The following is a 16,127-nucleotide window of genomic DNA, read 5'->3' as shown; positions in this document are numbered from 1 at the left end:
ATATTTTTGTGTTTGTTAATAGTCACTCTGACACCTTTTGTTAGTAGTCTCAGAGAAACCAAGTTTTGAATCAGAATTGAGACTAAACATCAAGCTTATCCCTAGGAGAGGTTCCTCTAGGCCAAGAGTGGTGTTTATTTGTGGAGCTATTTGAGGAATCTTGCATAGTCCTTGGCACTGTTAATCTGGTGCCTTTCATGATCTGTTCACTCAGAGTATATTTACACTGCAGTTAGGCACTCAGATAGCCTTTGCCAGCTGACTTGAACTTACAGGACAGGGGCTGCAGGGCTGTTTGATTGCAGTGCAGACATTTGAGTTTGGGCTGCAGTCCAAGCTCTAGGACCCTCCCAACTCGCAGGGTCCTAGAGCCTGAATGTCTACACTGCAATTGAACAGCTCCTCAGTCTGAGCCCTGTGAGCTCAAGTCAGCCATAGGTTTTTAATTGCAGTGTAGACATACCCTTAATGTTTAACGGAAAAAACCATTTTAATTAGCATGATATATTTAGTTTAAATCAGATACTGTATACTAGTGCTTCTCAACCCATAGAGTGCAACTTGCAGATTGGTCACATGGAATGCTCACTGAATCAAATCCCAGAGATTGAAGCAAAATTTGTAGAACCATGTAGCTAGAACCCAATGGAAGGCAGAAAGGAGTGACTTTCTCCCTCATCCATCCTGCTGCTCCTCTGTTCCTAAATCTAATCACAGTGCAGCCTTTAACTCACCTGCACAGTGGTCAGCTCTGGGGAAGGTGAAGCAGCAATTCTAGAAGCTGTGGTGTCAGCTTCACAGCCTCTTGCAATAGCTGTGCCCAGAGTTAACTGTTACATAAGTGGAATATAGTAGAGAAGAGAAGCATCCACAACAGCCAGTTATTGCCTCCAGTCACAGGAACATAGGCAGGGCCGGCTTTAGGCTGATTCGCCCAATTCCCTGGAATCGGGCTCCGTGTCTGAGGGCCCCACGCCGGTGCCTTTTTAATTTTTACTCACCCAGCGGTGCTCCGGGGGGTCTTCGGCGCCATTTCGGTGGCGGGTCCTTGAGTGCCGCTGAAGACCCAGAGCGGGTGAAAGACCTGCTGCTGAAGTGCCGTCAAAGACCCATAGCGCCACCAAGTGAGTACAGATTGGGCCCCACACTTGCTAAAGCCGGCCCTGAACATAGATATTAGACTCAGGTCCACAGAATCCAGTATCTTATCTGTGACAGTAGGCAGCACCAAATCCTGCATAGGAAAGCGAAAGAGAACCTGCAGTAGACAGATATGGGGTAATCTGTCCCTCAGGGAAGTTTCATTCTAATCCATAATAATGATTGGCCACGAAGCTTGAAAGTTTCTTTATATCCCTTCCAAAACTTTTAAATGTTGACTATTCTAACTCTCAGATATTTTTATTATCCATATAAATATACAGTCCTCTATTGTGCTTAGTTCTTTGTGGAATTAATTGCCAATGTGTCTACTGTGTGGTTAAAACATTTCCTTTATCCTTCAATTAAGTTAAGTGTCCACATGCTCTTCTGTTATGAGAAAGGGAGAATCTATGTTCCTATCATTTTTCTCTACATCATTCATTTCGTGTGCATGTTATTTTATAGACTCCCAGTTCTTCCAACTATTCTGACAACCAACAGCTGCTCATATAGAATCAAGACTCTACTAGACACTTGGCTTCCTCACTTATTTCCATCCTCATGAACCAATGGCAGTTTCCAAATTAAAGTGTTGTGTTTATGTCAACTGTGACAAGAAAATACTTAGGTTTATTGGATTCCATGTGGGAAAAGGTTTAGAAACATTTTTCTAAAAAATGGCTACAGTGTAGATTTCTTTTTTTATTATTATTATTATTGTACATCTTGTCCTGCAGACCTTACTAGCAAAAGTAGTCTCTGTGGCACGATACATGTGATTAAGGTTAGGAATGATCCATGTATTTCTTTCTGAAAGGAGTTTGAGTACACCAGAAAATAAAATTACATGAAAGTAGTATTAAGTGTCGCCAATTACTTTTTACTTTAACTGGGAATTGCCTTGATTTTGTGGGATGTTTGATCCTTCATGTTGCTCTACTTTAACAGACTTGTTAATGAATTTTTAAAGCAGTTCATAAAAGGAAATAAATCTGTCATGTACAGTTTGTATGGGATTTGACATCAGGTTCTCTGGAGCTTTCTAAGTCTATTGCATAAATACATATTTATAGTGTTGATAGATTGCATACTTATTTACCCACTAGTGTGTAACAACTCTTTTTGTGACCATATAAATACTCAAGTATGAACTTCTTCAAACTTATTTGTAGGACTCAAATCAAGCTATCTTATTTTAGAAAAAATGGATATTTTGAAACTTGATACTCAAAGTTGATGCTGTTATTGACTAAGACTTTGCAAGAGTATATTTAATGTTAAAATATGTATTATATATTCAAGATTATATGCTGTGGAGATATTAAAGAAATAGTTATATATGATAATATCATTATTTATTTGAGTGTTTTGTTTTTTTACTCTTTTGGGTGCTTGAAGATTTGTTCCCACTTTGATACCTTGTGGCAGTGGGCATTTTTATATAGGTAGTCAATAGTCTGTTAACGGTGTGACAAGTTGCATTATTCTATAATGTAGAATAATGAAACAAAGATCAAATTGCTTCTTTGGCTAATTTGGTATTCAGAATTTTCTGTTCCTTTCTATTAGATTTCCATTTTGACAGTGCCACCAGTGGAACGAGGGCAGCCAGCAGTTCGAATCATTGAGTTGTGTTCTTCAACCATGACGTGCATGAGAAACACCTGTAAGTTCAGAATAGATGTATTTTGACTGTTTTTTCTTTTGCTTCCATCAGCTATGAAAACAAATTGTTAAAATATTTGTTTGAATTATTCTTCTGTTGCACAATTGTCAGATACCTGCTTGAGCAAAATAATCTATAATAGCTTACTGCTGCCAATAGGAAAGAGAAATAATTCCACTCACCCGTATCTTATTCAATACCATGTACCTAGTATTTCATGGGCTTCTGTGGGCTGCTTTTAGTTATCTAAAAAGATATTTTTGAAAATCTCAGGTACTAGAATTGTTTATGTAAACTCCTTGCTCTCATGCTCCTTATTTCCAGAAGAGTCCCTGGGGAAAGCTGATCATGTAGGTATAATCCTCACATCCAGTTCCAGTTAGGACCACATATTGTTTTATCTCATTTAACTAACGAGATATAGTGTAGTACACTATAGTGTAGTATAGTGTATATTCTGCTACAGAAAATATCCAAGACCAAATCTTGTCCCCTTGACTCATATCATTACTGTCACTAAGTTTGATGTCACTGATGGTGTGTGATCAAGCAGGATTTTGCCCTGTTGGTTTAATTATAACATAGTGCTTGCCTATTTCTTTAACACAGTTAATGAAAATATTCTACTTTTATGTACCAGGAGATTTTAAAAGTAGATTACAACCCCACCTATTCAGAACAATATTTAAAATGTTGCATGGCTACTTTATGATATAAAGATGTTCCCCAAATCCCCCTTTTCCTAACTTTTCTTTTTCTCTCTCAGAAATAGAGGTCCTGAGTAGAGATGGCTGAAAAAGGGAATCTCCTTCCAAGGAAAAATTTTGCACCTTTTTTTTTTTATTTTTTAATTGTCCCATATTGGGATGAAATGCCAAAAATGTGAATTTTTTCATGGAAGGGAATTGAGAAAAAAATTCCATTTCAGAAGCATCAAAATGGAATTTTTCAGCACCCAGTTTGCTCACTGGGAAGGCTGTCATCAAATTACTTGTTAAATTGTGAGAACCTTCCAGCTTGGCTGCCAGAGAAGCAGAGCACCCTGATATTTAGCTTGCCCCTGCAGCTTCAGGATGCAGAACCCAGGTGCTCTGCCTCTCTGCAGGGGCGGCTCCAGACACCAGCGCAGCAAACCTGTGCCTGGAGCGGGGGGACGGAGGTGTGCCGGTCGCCGTGAGGGTGGCAGTCAGGCTGCCTTCAGCGGCATTTCTGTGGGAGGTCTGCCAGTCCCACGGCTTTGGCGGCAATTTGGTGGTGGGTATGCCAAAGGTATGGGACCAGCAGATCACCCGCAGAACCACCGCCGAAGGCTCCCTGACTGACGTGCTTGGGGCGGCAAAATACATAGAGCTGCCCCTGCCTTTCTGTCCCCTGGAGCTGTGGGAGGCAGAGAGCACTGGTGGAAAGTAAAACTGGTAAAAAAAATTTTCGGAAGGGCAGCCAGGAAGGCATCACTTTGATTTTTACTGAGGAAAAATCAAAAGTTTTGGATAAAACCTTTCAAAAAGGGCATTATTAATTGGATAATCATTCCGATGCAAAATGTTCAACAAGCTCTAGTATTGACTTTTGTTTTGCAACCAGCCTTTGCTAGTCCAGTGATCTGGGGCAATGCATCTGCGATTCCTGCTCCCCCAAGTGGCACAATAACTAGCTAGCATTGCCACAGATGTGGCCAGGATTGGCCAAAGATGGGACATGGCCAGGGTGTGTTGATTCAGCTTTTGCCACTGATGCAGCTAGGGACCTCGATTTGCAACTTAGTTGTCTTCCACTAATGGGCACCCGCCGCCACCACCAAGGAATGTTGTAATGTAAGTACAGTTGCATACTCCAGCACTTAGTAATCCATTGAGGGTACAGCTTCTGTCACCGATTGAGTGAAAGGGGCTAATTAGCTCTGTGACTTACGGTGCTCCCAAATGGAGTTGGGAGAACTGCAGTTCAATTTCAGCCTGAAGCTGTGATGTCACTTTCCAGGTGCTAAATTATTGCCGAAGTCCTCTGTCAAATGAGAAAGTCAGAAGCTGATATTTCTGAGTTAACAAATAAGATGAGGAAAAATTTTGGGGGCATCTTTGCATTGTAAAGGGGGCAGTTGAACTATAAAAACAATACAAGTTTATCTTTAGTAGAATAGTGGATCTCTTTGTTTGCCACTTAGACTTGCATGCTGTTGTTAAAACTCAATAATAAATAGTTAGACTTAGTCTTCAGAGATGTGTGTGCATTACGATATCACCATTAAACCTGAAGATCTTTTCTCATGAGAGAACCAAGATTAGATTAGCTAGGTTGTGTGGATTATTTATGAAAAATCTTGCAAAAGGTGGGTATGGAAGTGGGCTTATGCCATGCATTGGTTCCCATGTACAAGGGATGGCCTGCAACGGTGGGTTTTTTCCCCAAAGAGCTTTTTTCCTTCTGTTTTGTGTTTTTACATTGGAAATTCAGGTTTTGTTTATCCTGGAAGACCTGAAGAATTAGCAGGATTATAATATCACTGTTATCAAAAAAAGTCAAACATGAGTTATTGAGAGAAGTTATTTTTTTTAATTCTTTTTGTTTTTTCAAGGGAGAGCAGTGGGGGTGAGTTCTGTGACCACTTAACTAAAAATCTTGGGAGAAAATTTTTAAGAATTAAACATCCTGGACCTTTGATTTTAAATCTGAAATAGCTTCCAGTAGCCTCTTCTGACTCATCTAAGCAATCCTCCAGCAAAATAGGAAGATCAGACATGAATTTCAGTGCTTCTTCATGCATCATAAAGATGCAAGGAATGGCACAATTGTAACTTCTTTTCCTTTTTAGATTACCTTTAAGCCTAACACCATAAATCCAATCCTGTATTGCAATATGTTGTACTCTACACAGGATTAGAAATATTTCATTTCATAAGCACAGCCTTTCAACATAGGTAGCAAATATACTTAGGAGGAGGGATTTTTTTCACAGAATATTTTGGAAACAATCTTTGTTTTGTTGTTTTTTTAAATGTGTGGTCCCATTGATCTCCATCTTTTCCCTTTGTTCCTGTGTATACTGTGCAATTAATGTAATTCTATTTGATTTATTTTCATATATACAATTAATCCAACATAACAAACTTCCTACTGTCAATAAATAAAGCACTAACCATCTGAATCTCATCTGACACCTCTTTTTGGAGTTTGTTCTTGAAAGGACAAATTGCTAAGGCAAAATATTGTATCCAGCACATATTAAGTTTTTCTTTTTGTAGCTATAGAATATAGCTCCAATATTAGAAAATGGGATTTTTCCATCATAATAACATTACAAGAGAAATGAGATTTTATCAGAATTGTATGGCTATATTAAATATTTCTGCATCATCCTTTAGTTTTTTTATATATATGTGTGTGAATGAGATGACTAGAAGGGGCCTTCCAGTGTTTCTATTAAGTTTCCTATTTATAAGGGTTTATGTCTGAACTGTTAACATTTGATGTGGTCTGAAAAAGTTGAACAAATTGTTCCTATTGAATCTCACAGTAATCCGTTGGTCTTTTCTAAATTCTGCTATAAGGGTTTACCAGTTTGAGACACTTCAAGGAGATAAGTAGAATGATACTGAATAATAACTGACTCATGCACTGTAACCTACATCTGAATTCAGGTCTTCGGAAGGGAAAGGAGGTGAGCTTATCCATTGAGCCGCCTAGTCCCTTAAAACTGTTTACAGTATAGAATAAATAAAATTCATTTTAATAATCATTTTATGATGTATTTATACAACAGAGTACTTTAGGTCGTTTGTGTGGCTAATGCTCATTCATTTAAATGACAGATTTGTTGCCTTGGTTTCTTCAATATATTATGAAACACAACAGGAAGTCAAACCTAGAAAGCATTTAATGTTCAGAATGGTTATAAACTGACAAGCAAGCAATAGTCTAAATTGAGGTTAAAATCTAGCACAAGAGCATGATGGAATCTTAAACAATTTCCTCCATCCCGCCCTCCACGTTACTTCCACTTCACACAGAATTTTTGTAGCCTTTCCTCAGAATGTACTTGTTTTGATTGATTTAAATTGCACACTTCGATACTTTACTTAGGCCTGGTCTACACGGAGGGGAGGGGAGGGGCGTGTCGATGTAATATACTCAACTTCAGCCATGAGAATAGCGTAGCTGAAGTCAACATATCTTAGTTTTGACTTACCTCCTGTCCTCATGGCGCTGGATCGATGGCCACGGCTCCCCCGTCAACTCCGCTTTTTGTTCTTATGCTCAATTAGTGATGAACTGTTAATTTTTTTTATCAGAATGTTGAAATAACATGGTGGCATTTGGGCAGAGCTAAATTCTAGTAGCAGAGCACATTTCATAAATCTCTTATTTTATTTTTACATCATTATCTGTAAATGAGTTTTAACCTGACTGATTTCTCCCTCAAACAATTACTTAAGATAAGTATACAAATGCATCTAGTCTTTGATCATAGTGCATAAATGACAGCACATAATCGGTATTGCCAGCTGAGTGGAACCAAACTCCTTCACTTGCCCTAAAAATTGAGACTGTAATGATGAAATCATGAACTAAACTCATCGTTCTTCCTGCTAGAAGAATTACTTGAAGACAAATGTTGGCAACCACTGTAACTAATGCAGTTATACCTGAGTAAATCAAACATAATCAAAATATATACTGATGAGACTTCGTGACTCATAACCATAACCTCAAAGGTAATAAAAATGATTTTATAGAAAGTAAATGATGTGAACATCAGTGATTTATAGCTGTTTTTTTAAGAAAAATAAATTGTATTACAACATTTGAGATAGTAAAACATTTTAATTAAAGTTGCAAGATGACTTTCATTATCACCACATATTTTAATTTACTTATCTTTGTGATATACTGTCTTTTTGGGCTGAAAGATTCCATTCTTGGTTGAGCCAAAGGATAAATTAATTTTTTATATTCAAGAAAATGTTGGATTTTTTGGTCTTTGTTACCCAAGAAAAGATTTACTTTTTTTCAAAACTCTCATTGACTTCGATGGGGCTAGAAGTTCACTGAAAATGTTTTTGATGCACTTATAAATGAAATAACTTAATGTTAATGCTATGCTGAAATGCAGGGTTTTTTTCTTTTTTTTTAAAAAAAGATGCCATGAGTTTTTCTTTAAAAGAGAAAAAAAAATAAAATTACAAAGCTGTATACAGTTTTCTTAAAATAAGGTTTGTGTATGTGCAGTAACATTTTTATTCAATTTTAAGTAATTGCCTTTCGTACTGTTGGCTTGATCAAAATTATATGTAATGTAAAGTGGCATGAGAATGGTAAGTTGAAAACCTATTCAGTTTGAGTTGAAAATCTGTGGAGATGCACACAGCACAGTTGTGCATCTTCACAGTGCTGCAACTAGCATTTTCTTTTCTACCTCCTCCCTGCCCTCCCTTGAGACAGATTGTCCTGTCCTCTGGTGGAACTGGGAGGGCAAAAGGGCCAGAAAATACTGTGTAGTTGAGAGTTCGAGGTAAATATCCACTTGGATAGGAAAAATTGGAGATAGTGAACAGAGTGCATATTTTCTCCATCCATTGCTGCAAAAGTCTTGTACCACTAAAAGGCTTCCAGTCATAGCAGCACTGCTTCTTGAGAACTGTGTGATCCATGAGTTCCCCTGTAACTGCTTTCCAATGGAGGAGTCCAGCAGGAGCTAATGCTTGCTTCAAGATTTTTAATTCTGAACTGCGATCTATGGAGTCCAATAGGGACAATATAGTACAGTGCCTGGCCCCATCCAAAAAGAAGACCCTGGGAAGCAGAGAAAGAGACCACATAGCTGCCCCATGGGAGATCAGTGAAAAATTCCATCCCTTTTTTCTTAAAAGACGAATATCCAACAACCAAGAAAATTAAATACTAAACTTATATTCATACAGTAAGGTTGCAAATTTGATCACATGCAGGAAGTGTATAGTTTTGTGTTCAGTAGCAAGATTGACTCGCCCATACAATATGTAGCATTTTCTGTTTTGATTAATTGTATAGGACCATAAATATATACTTTCCACAGGGGAAAAAATCTCTAACAATCAAATTCTTCCACTGTCAATGTCAGATAGCTTTCTACAGTGTATTTCTCAGAGCTTTGTACAGTCTCTTTTTTAGATGCTTGAAATCATGCTATCCCCATAGTACAGCCTTGAAAATTGTCATGAATATTTACCAGACCGTAAGCAAAATCTGTTTGTCCCCACACACCATTTTATCATGATGATTGATGGCAACTTGTGATATTTTATTCACATATTAAAAAATGGGCAAATAAATTTTCACAGTCCAATATTATTTGATATTTAATCAAATATATATATGTATTTAGTTCTTGTAAACTTGAATCAAAAGCCAGTTCCTCTCATCCTTAACAGTTTGGTGCTCTTCTATGAATTCCCTTCTGTGACTGAAAGTACCCATGTATTCACACTTTGCATACTATTGTAATAAACTTTGTACAAAAGATGCCTTGTGAGGTATCATTTGAAAACTAATAACTCACTGATCAGTATTATCATGGTGAAATGTATGTAGCAATATTATATGTGAAGTTATGAAGTCCCCTGTGGGGTGATGATGATAGCTCATGTTCAAAACCACTGACTAGGCAAAAGTTGTTAAACAGGTCTATGCTAAACAAAGGCATTTGTGTTTACTACTTGTATGTAAATTGAGGTAAACAGGTCCTTGAGATAGCAGGGAGAAGAGATGGCAGGAGACAAAGTACATTTGCATTTCAGCAAACATGAGTAAGAAGAAAGAACTTGGAGTGTCCTTCACCACCTGGACCCCATGTCGCTGCCTTTACTGTTTAGGAACCAGCCCTTTGACTCTGAGCGGAGATCCTAACCTGAGAATCAGAGAATATCAGGGTTGGAAGGGACCTCAGGAGGTCATCTAGTCCAACCCCCTGCTCAAAGCAGGACCAATCCCCAGACAGATTTTTACCCCAGTTCACTAAATGGCCCCCTCAAGGATTGAGCTCACTACCCTGGGTTTAGCAGGCCAATGCTCAAACCACTAAGCTATCCCTCCCAAGTTGGTCAGCCATGTTGCTGGGAATCTGTGATCAAGATTTTACCTTGAACCAAGCCTAACTTGTGAAGATTTAGCTACTAGGAATTGTTTTATCTTTGTTTTTCTTGTAACCATTCCTGCCTTTATTACCTTATGCTTCTAGTCACTTTAAATACTTAGAGATAGATTTTAATAAACTATTTTTAATCTAAACTAATCAAGTGTTTGTGTTTAAACTGAACTGTTTTGGTAACTCCAGTTCAAATAGCAAATAGTTGATTATTGACCCTTTATATGAGCAATGGACCTTTAATATCTGGACTGTCAATGAGAGGGCAGGATGGTGCAGAACACATGTTTTGGGGAAAATTCAGGACTGGGAGTACATGGGAGTCACCCTGCAAGTGGTTACCAAAGCTGATGGAAGCCAATGTGTGACTAGTGTGCTGCTGACAGCCTGCTGAGGTCAGAGCTGCTAGACCAGGGCTGCAGCTATGCACAGACACGCAGGATGTGATCTGCATGCTGTTATGTTGTCTGTGAGTGGGCCTGGCTGGAGCTACAAGAGCAAAACATTGTGAAGCACCTCACTTGTCTGGATTGTACCCTGATATGTGGCACCTCAAATTTGTCAAAATTTGAGTTGCCCAGAATTACTTATAATCTAAATTCCACCTGTGCCATATAAGGAGGCATCTCTCTGATCTGTAAGTCCTCTCCATAACCCAAAATCACTTACGAAGTGTGCAGGATACATGACGTCAGCCTCTGTCCTTGTTGTTTCCCTTGTGACGCTCTTTCTCAAACCTCAGAATTAAACTTGAATTGACTTATAAATTTTCAAACCGGCTTTTGATAGCATTTGACACACAGGTTATGGCAAGTTATGAGACTGTATGGTGTCCCCGAAAAATTGACAAAGCTGATAAGAAAAAATCTACAGCAAATCGCTAAGTACAATGAGAGTAGACAGAAAGCTGATGGAATGATTCAGAATGACCAAAGGAGTGAGACAGGGCTGCATGCTGTCACCAGATTTGTTCAGCTTGGTGCTAGAAGCAGTAATGGCTCTGGCACTGAGATGAAACAAGAAGACTCATGTTATGTGGTAGGATAGTGCACAACCTTAGATTCGCAGATGATTTTGACATCACACCATTGAATAAGGAGGATTTACAGAGAATAACTGACAATGCAGACTGGGAAAGCAGAAAAAGTGATTGAAGAGCTGCATCTAGAAGACAAAAAATATGGCAACTGGAAGAGAGGTAAAATCAAACTGACAAAGAATTAGAACAAGTGGAAAAAATTGTGTATTGGAGGACTGTTATCAAAGAATGACAATTGTGAAGATGACATAAAAAGATTCAGACTTATTGCTGCTGCATTCAGAGAAGTCTGCAAGATCTGGAAGGCTAAAAGACATTCCATAAAAACAAAAGTCAACATAGATGAGACAACTTTCAAGATAGTACTGTTTTTCAGGTTGGAATGCTGGAGTTAAGAAGATAGATTTTGATTGCAGAAATGAACTGGCTCAGTGGAATACTGAGAGTTTCAAGACTGCAGAAAATAAAAATTGAAGAGATAAGAAAAAGTCTAGGGCAAGAATTAACACTGTCCTAGAAAATTAAAGAAAGTCCTCTGTGATGGTTTGGAGACATTTCAAGACTGGACCTGGAAAGGATACTATACATAGCAACACATGCCACTATGCAAGGAACTAAAAACAGAGGAATACCAGGGATGTGTTGGATAGACACAGTAAAGAATGACACAGGTCAAAAAGGTTTAAAGATGAATGAAGCCGGTACACGACAGACTTTATTCAGCCCTATTGTTGCTATTGAGCTGGAATCAAAGAAGATGGAGATCTCATTTCACATGCTCTTGTGTTTTTTAAAAAAACAAAAAGGGTGGTGAACTCACGGACAAGAGAATAGAATCATCACTGAGACAAAACTCGGATAGTCACCTCAGCTCTGAGAGCATTGTCTGCAACGACTTTTGCGTGGCTGTTCTCAATGTGGGGGGGACATTAGGGGGGACAAAATCAAACAAAAACCAACATAAAATCTACTTTAAAATAGAATTTCCCTAACAGCATCTTTCAGGAGTGATCTCTCACCTAACTAAGATTTGCTGTTCAATCCTAGAGGAACTGCAGCTCCATCTGTGGAATTTGGACTTGCAGACTAACATCTGATGACATCCTTCCCAGATAGTCTGTTGGTAATCTCTTTGGGAAGCACAGGGACAAAGCAGTCACTGAAGCCATGGACAAGAGGAAATAGGTCTTGTTTAAAATGTTGGCTAACAAGTGTTTTCAGATATAACCTGGTGCAATAGTTTTGACAGGACCTTATTTAGATACCTAAATAGAACCTATTGGGGTCTCTGAGCTCTTCTGAAAATCTGGTTCAAAATTATTGGGTTGTGAATATAGTTTTGTTGACATCAGTGACTCTAAAAGTTGAAAACTCTGACATGGATATTTTTACTGTAAGTTTCAGTAAGCTTCAGAGGCATATTCTGATCCGTCCTCCACTTTTACAAGCTGTCTGGAGAGACACCATAGCTGACATTGTGCCAAGTATATGCATCACTTTTTCTTGTTGCTGTTTTTTTTAAATGTGGTCATATCCTGATATTGGAAGCCTTTTTCTCTAAGTGTAAAATCTCTTCTCTGTATCGACCCCATGGATCTCAAATGATATTCTGCTCTCCCAATATACACAGAAAACTTACATGAACGTACGATCTGTTAATGTAAATGGGACAGATTACAGTGCACAGATATGTCACATAATATGAGAGGGGAATTTGGCCCTAAAATTAATATTGGCTTCTTTTGGAATGCACAGTTCTTCTTCGAGTGATTGCTCATATCCATTCCAGTTAGGTGTACGCGCCGCGCGTGCACATTCGTCGGAAAACTTTTACCCTAGCAACTCAGTGGGCCGGCAGGTCGCCCCCTAGAGTGGCGCCACCATGGCGCTCGATATATACCTCTGCCGGCCCACCCGCTCCTCAGTTCCTTCTTACCGCCCGTGTCGGTCGTTGGAACAGTGGAGCGCGGCTTAGCTGACCTCCACTTCCCTAGCTACTCGTATTTCTCGTATATAGTTACGCAGTTATAACCCTTTTATTTATATATTTGTATAGTTATACGTTTTCTTTGCTAACATGGTTAGTTTAGTTAGCGGGGTTCAGGAAGTAGCCCCTTCCATGAACCCGGTCCCGGAGCCCATGTGGGGCTCACCGGTTTTTCGAATGGGCCGGCGTGCCAGAAGCCGCGGCCGAAGGGAGATCCACACGACTCCTGTTTCAAGTGCCTCAGGGAATCACACTTGACAGCTAAGTGCCCCATTTGCAAGGCTTTTAAGCCGAGAACAAAACGGTGTGGGATTTTCACTTACCCCTCCACCTGGGGCGCCGAGCGATGATCAAGCGGCGGGCAGTAGCGCCTCCTTGGCACCGGACCCCGCCGATACTACCAAGGCCTTTCGGCACCGGCCGTCGCCGGCACCGATATCGGCTCGGCACCGCTCCCTTCTTCCGAGGTCGAGAGAGCCTACGATTCCTGCTGGTGCCTGATGGCTCCCCGGCACACGCCGTGGTTGAGACCCCCTGCTCCTGCTGCTTCCGTGCCATCTGCATCGCAGCCAGGGAGCTCGTCTAAGTTGGATTACCTGGCACCGACACCTGCAGAGGCACCGATGAGGTCGACATCGTCGTTCCAGTCCCCCAGGGCCACGGAATCCGGTGCCTGGCAGCTCCCCGGCACGCGCCGTGGTAGAGCTTACTGCTCCTGCTGCTTCCGTGCCAACGGCACCGCAGCCAGAGAGCTCATCTAAGACGGATCACCCGGCACCGATGACGTCGGCACCGTCGATCCCGGTCCCCCGAGGGCCGTGGAATCCGGTGCCTGACGGCTCCCCGGCACGCGCCGTGGTTGAGCTACTGCTCCTGCTGCTTCCGTGCCAGCGGCACTGCAGCCAGTGAGCCCGTCTAGGTCGGATCGCCCGGCACCGACACCTGCTGAGGCATCGACGACGTCGGCACCGTCGATCCCGGTCCCGTAAGGGCCGTAGAATCCGGTGCCTGACGGCTCCCCGGCACGCGCCGTGGTTGAGCTACTGCTCCTGCTGCTTCCGTGCCAGCGGCACTGCAGCCAGTGAGCCCGTCTAGGTCGGATCGCCCGGCACCGACACCTGCTGAGGCATCGACGACGTCGGCACCGTCAATCCCGGTCCCGTAAGGGCCGTAGAATCCGGTGCCTCCCGGCTCCCCGGCACGCGCCGTGGTTGAGCTACTGCTCCTGCTGCTTCCGTGCCAGCGGCACCGCAGCCAGAGAGCTCGTCTGAGTCAGATCGCCCGGCACCGACGCCTGCTGCGGCACCGATGACGTCGGCGCCGCCGATCCCGGTCCTACGAGGGCCGTTAGGATCCGGTGCCTGACGGCTCCCCGGCACGCGCCGTGGTTGAGTTACTGCTCATGCTGCTTTCGTGCCAACGGCACCGCAGCCAGAGCGCTCCTCTGAGTCGGATCGCCCGGCACCGACGTCTGCTGCGGCACCGATGACGTCGGCACCGTCGGTCCCGGTCCCACGAGGGCCGTTAGGATCCAGGGCCTAAGGGCTCCCCGGCACGCGCCGTGGTTGAGAGCCCTACTCCTGCTTCCGTGCAACCTGCATCGCAGCCAGAGGGCTAGTCTCGGTCGGATTGCCCAGCACCGACGCCTCTGAGGCACCGACAATGTCGGCACCGTCGATTCCGGTCCCACAAGGGCTATCGAATCCGGTGCCTGACGGCTCCCCGGCACGAGCCGTGGTTGAGCTTATTGCTCCTGCTGCTTCCGTGCCAACGGCACCGCAGCCAGCCAGCTTATCTAACTCGGATCGCCCGGCACCGAACCTCGGTACCGTCAACCCCGGTCCCACAAGGGCCGTCGAATCCGATGCCTGACAGCTCCCCACTATGCGCTGTGGTTGAGCCTGCTGTTCCCTCCACGCCGGAGACGTTACCGACGGCGAGGAATTTCATTGCCATGACAGAGTCGATGCTGCCTGATACAGTCTCTTCAGGTGACCGTCCTCTGTCAGCACAGCAGAGCGGCACCGTTCATGATTACGGTCCCGCAGGCACTCCAGGTTCTGTCGACACGCCCGGCACCATCGGCAGTCCCGATGCTGTTTCCTCATCGGTACTGGTCACACTCGCTGCACCGCCCGGTATTCCGTTCGCCGACCCGCTGTCGGCACCGTTCCGACTCCCGGCGCCGCGGCGGATACCTTGACTCCTGTAGTCTCTCCCCGAGCCTCGAGATCTCGGTTGACCTCCCGGCACCGTTCTGGTTGCGGGTCTGGATCTCGTTCCAGGTACCGGTACGCCTCCCGGTGCCGGTCCCCGGTGCCGAGTTGGGCAAGATCCGAGTGAGTCAGAGACTCTGCCTGTGCCTTCTTTAGTACCTCCGTGGCAGTCCGCACACGCATCTGTGTCATTCCATATGCGCAGATTCTATGCTCAGGACCATGATCCTGACATGATGGCCAGCGGGCGCCCGCCCCAATGCCGAAAGAGGCTTGGCGCATGGGCTTGCTTGGCCGCCAGGGTACTCTGCAGAGGCCCTACAGTTCTAGGTAGCAAAGCAACAAGCCTTGCTTAGCTGCAATACTTATAGCACCGGGGTGAAGGAGTTTTTCCTTCAGACCTCCCGCCAGGAGTCCGCTGCCGTCTCGGAGGACAGAGGAAAGGAGGTTCCCGGAGCGTCCCTCCAGGCCTCGTTGGACGCAGCAGACACTGCGGCCAGGACTCTGGCCTTGGGCGTCGCCATGAGGTGCATGGCTTCAGGTTTCAAACCTCCGACGGGAGCTGCAGTTTGCCATTCAGGATTTACCCTTTGTTGGTAAAGGCCTCGTCGTGGCAGGGACAGCCCCAGGCTGCGAAGCCTGGTGGTCAATGGGCTCCTAATGCGCTCTCTAAGCATGCATACGCCGGCGATTAAACGCAGGCCTTTCTGGCCCCAGCCGCCATACTCTGTGCCTAGCCAGAGGCAGAACTTTGGCTAACGGCAAGGCCAAGGTGGTCGCGGACGAACGTCAGGCCCCCTAAAGAGCCAAGGTCAAGGTCCCTCGTAATTACCACTGGGACCGGAGACGAACCTTCCAAGGTGTACCTGGGGACAGTGTATCACCTTTAATTTGCTCCAGCCCTGTCCCCCTTCGGCGGGCGAAAGGGGCGAGGGGTTTTACTCCCGTTATGCCCT

At 43.4% G+C, this 16,127-nt stretch overlaps 1 protein-coding gene across 2 annotated transcripts in view; it reads left to right on the top strand.

The window, feature by feature from the left end:
• Positions 1 to 16,127, top strand: part of CHM (CHM Rab escort protein) — a 157,368-nt gene that overhangs the window by 120,247 nt on the left and 20,994 nt on the right. For both annotated transcript variants that reach the window (XM_050965046.1, XM_050965045.1), the window contains one exon: positions 2,713 to 2,809. In XM_050965046.1, the coding sequence (XP_050821003.1) occupies positions 2,713 to 2,809 (97 nt within the window). The remainder of the gene's footprint in view (positions 1 to 2,712; positions 2,810 to 16,127) is intronic.

Source organism: Gopherus flavomarginatus, chromosome 8 (assembly GCF_025201925.1).
Source record: "Gopherus flavomarginatus isolate rGopFla2 chromosome 8, rGopFla2.mat.asm, whole genome shotgun sequence".
NCBI classification, from domain to species: domain Eukaryota; kingdom Metazoa; phylum Chordata; order Testudines; family Testudinidae; genus Gopherus; species Gopherus flavomarginatus.
This window is presented reverse-complemented; position numbering and strand designations above follow the sequence as displayed.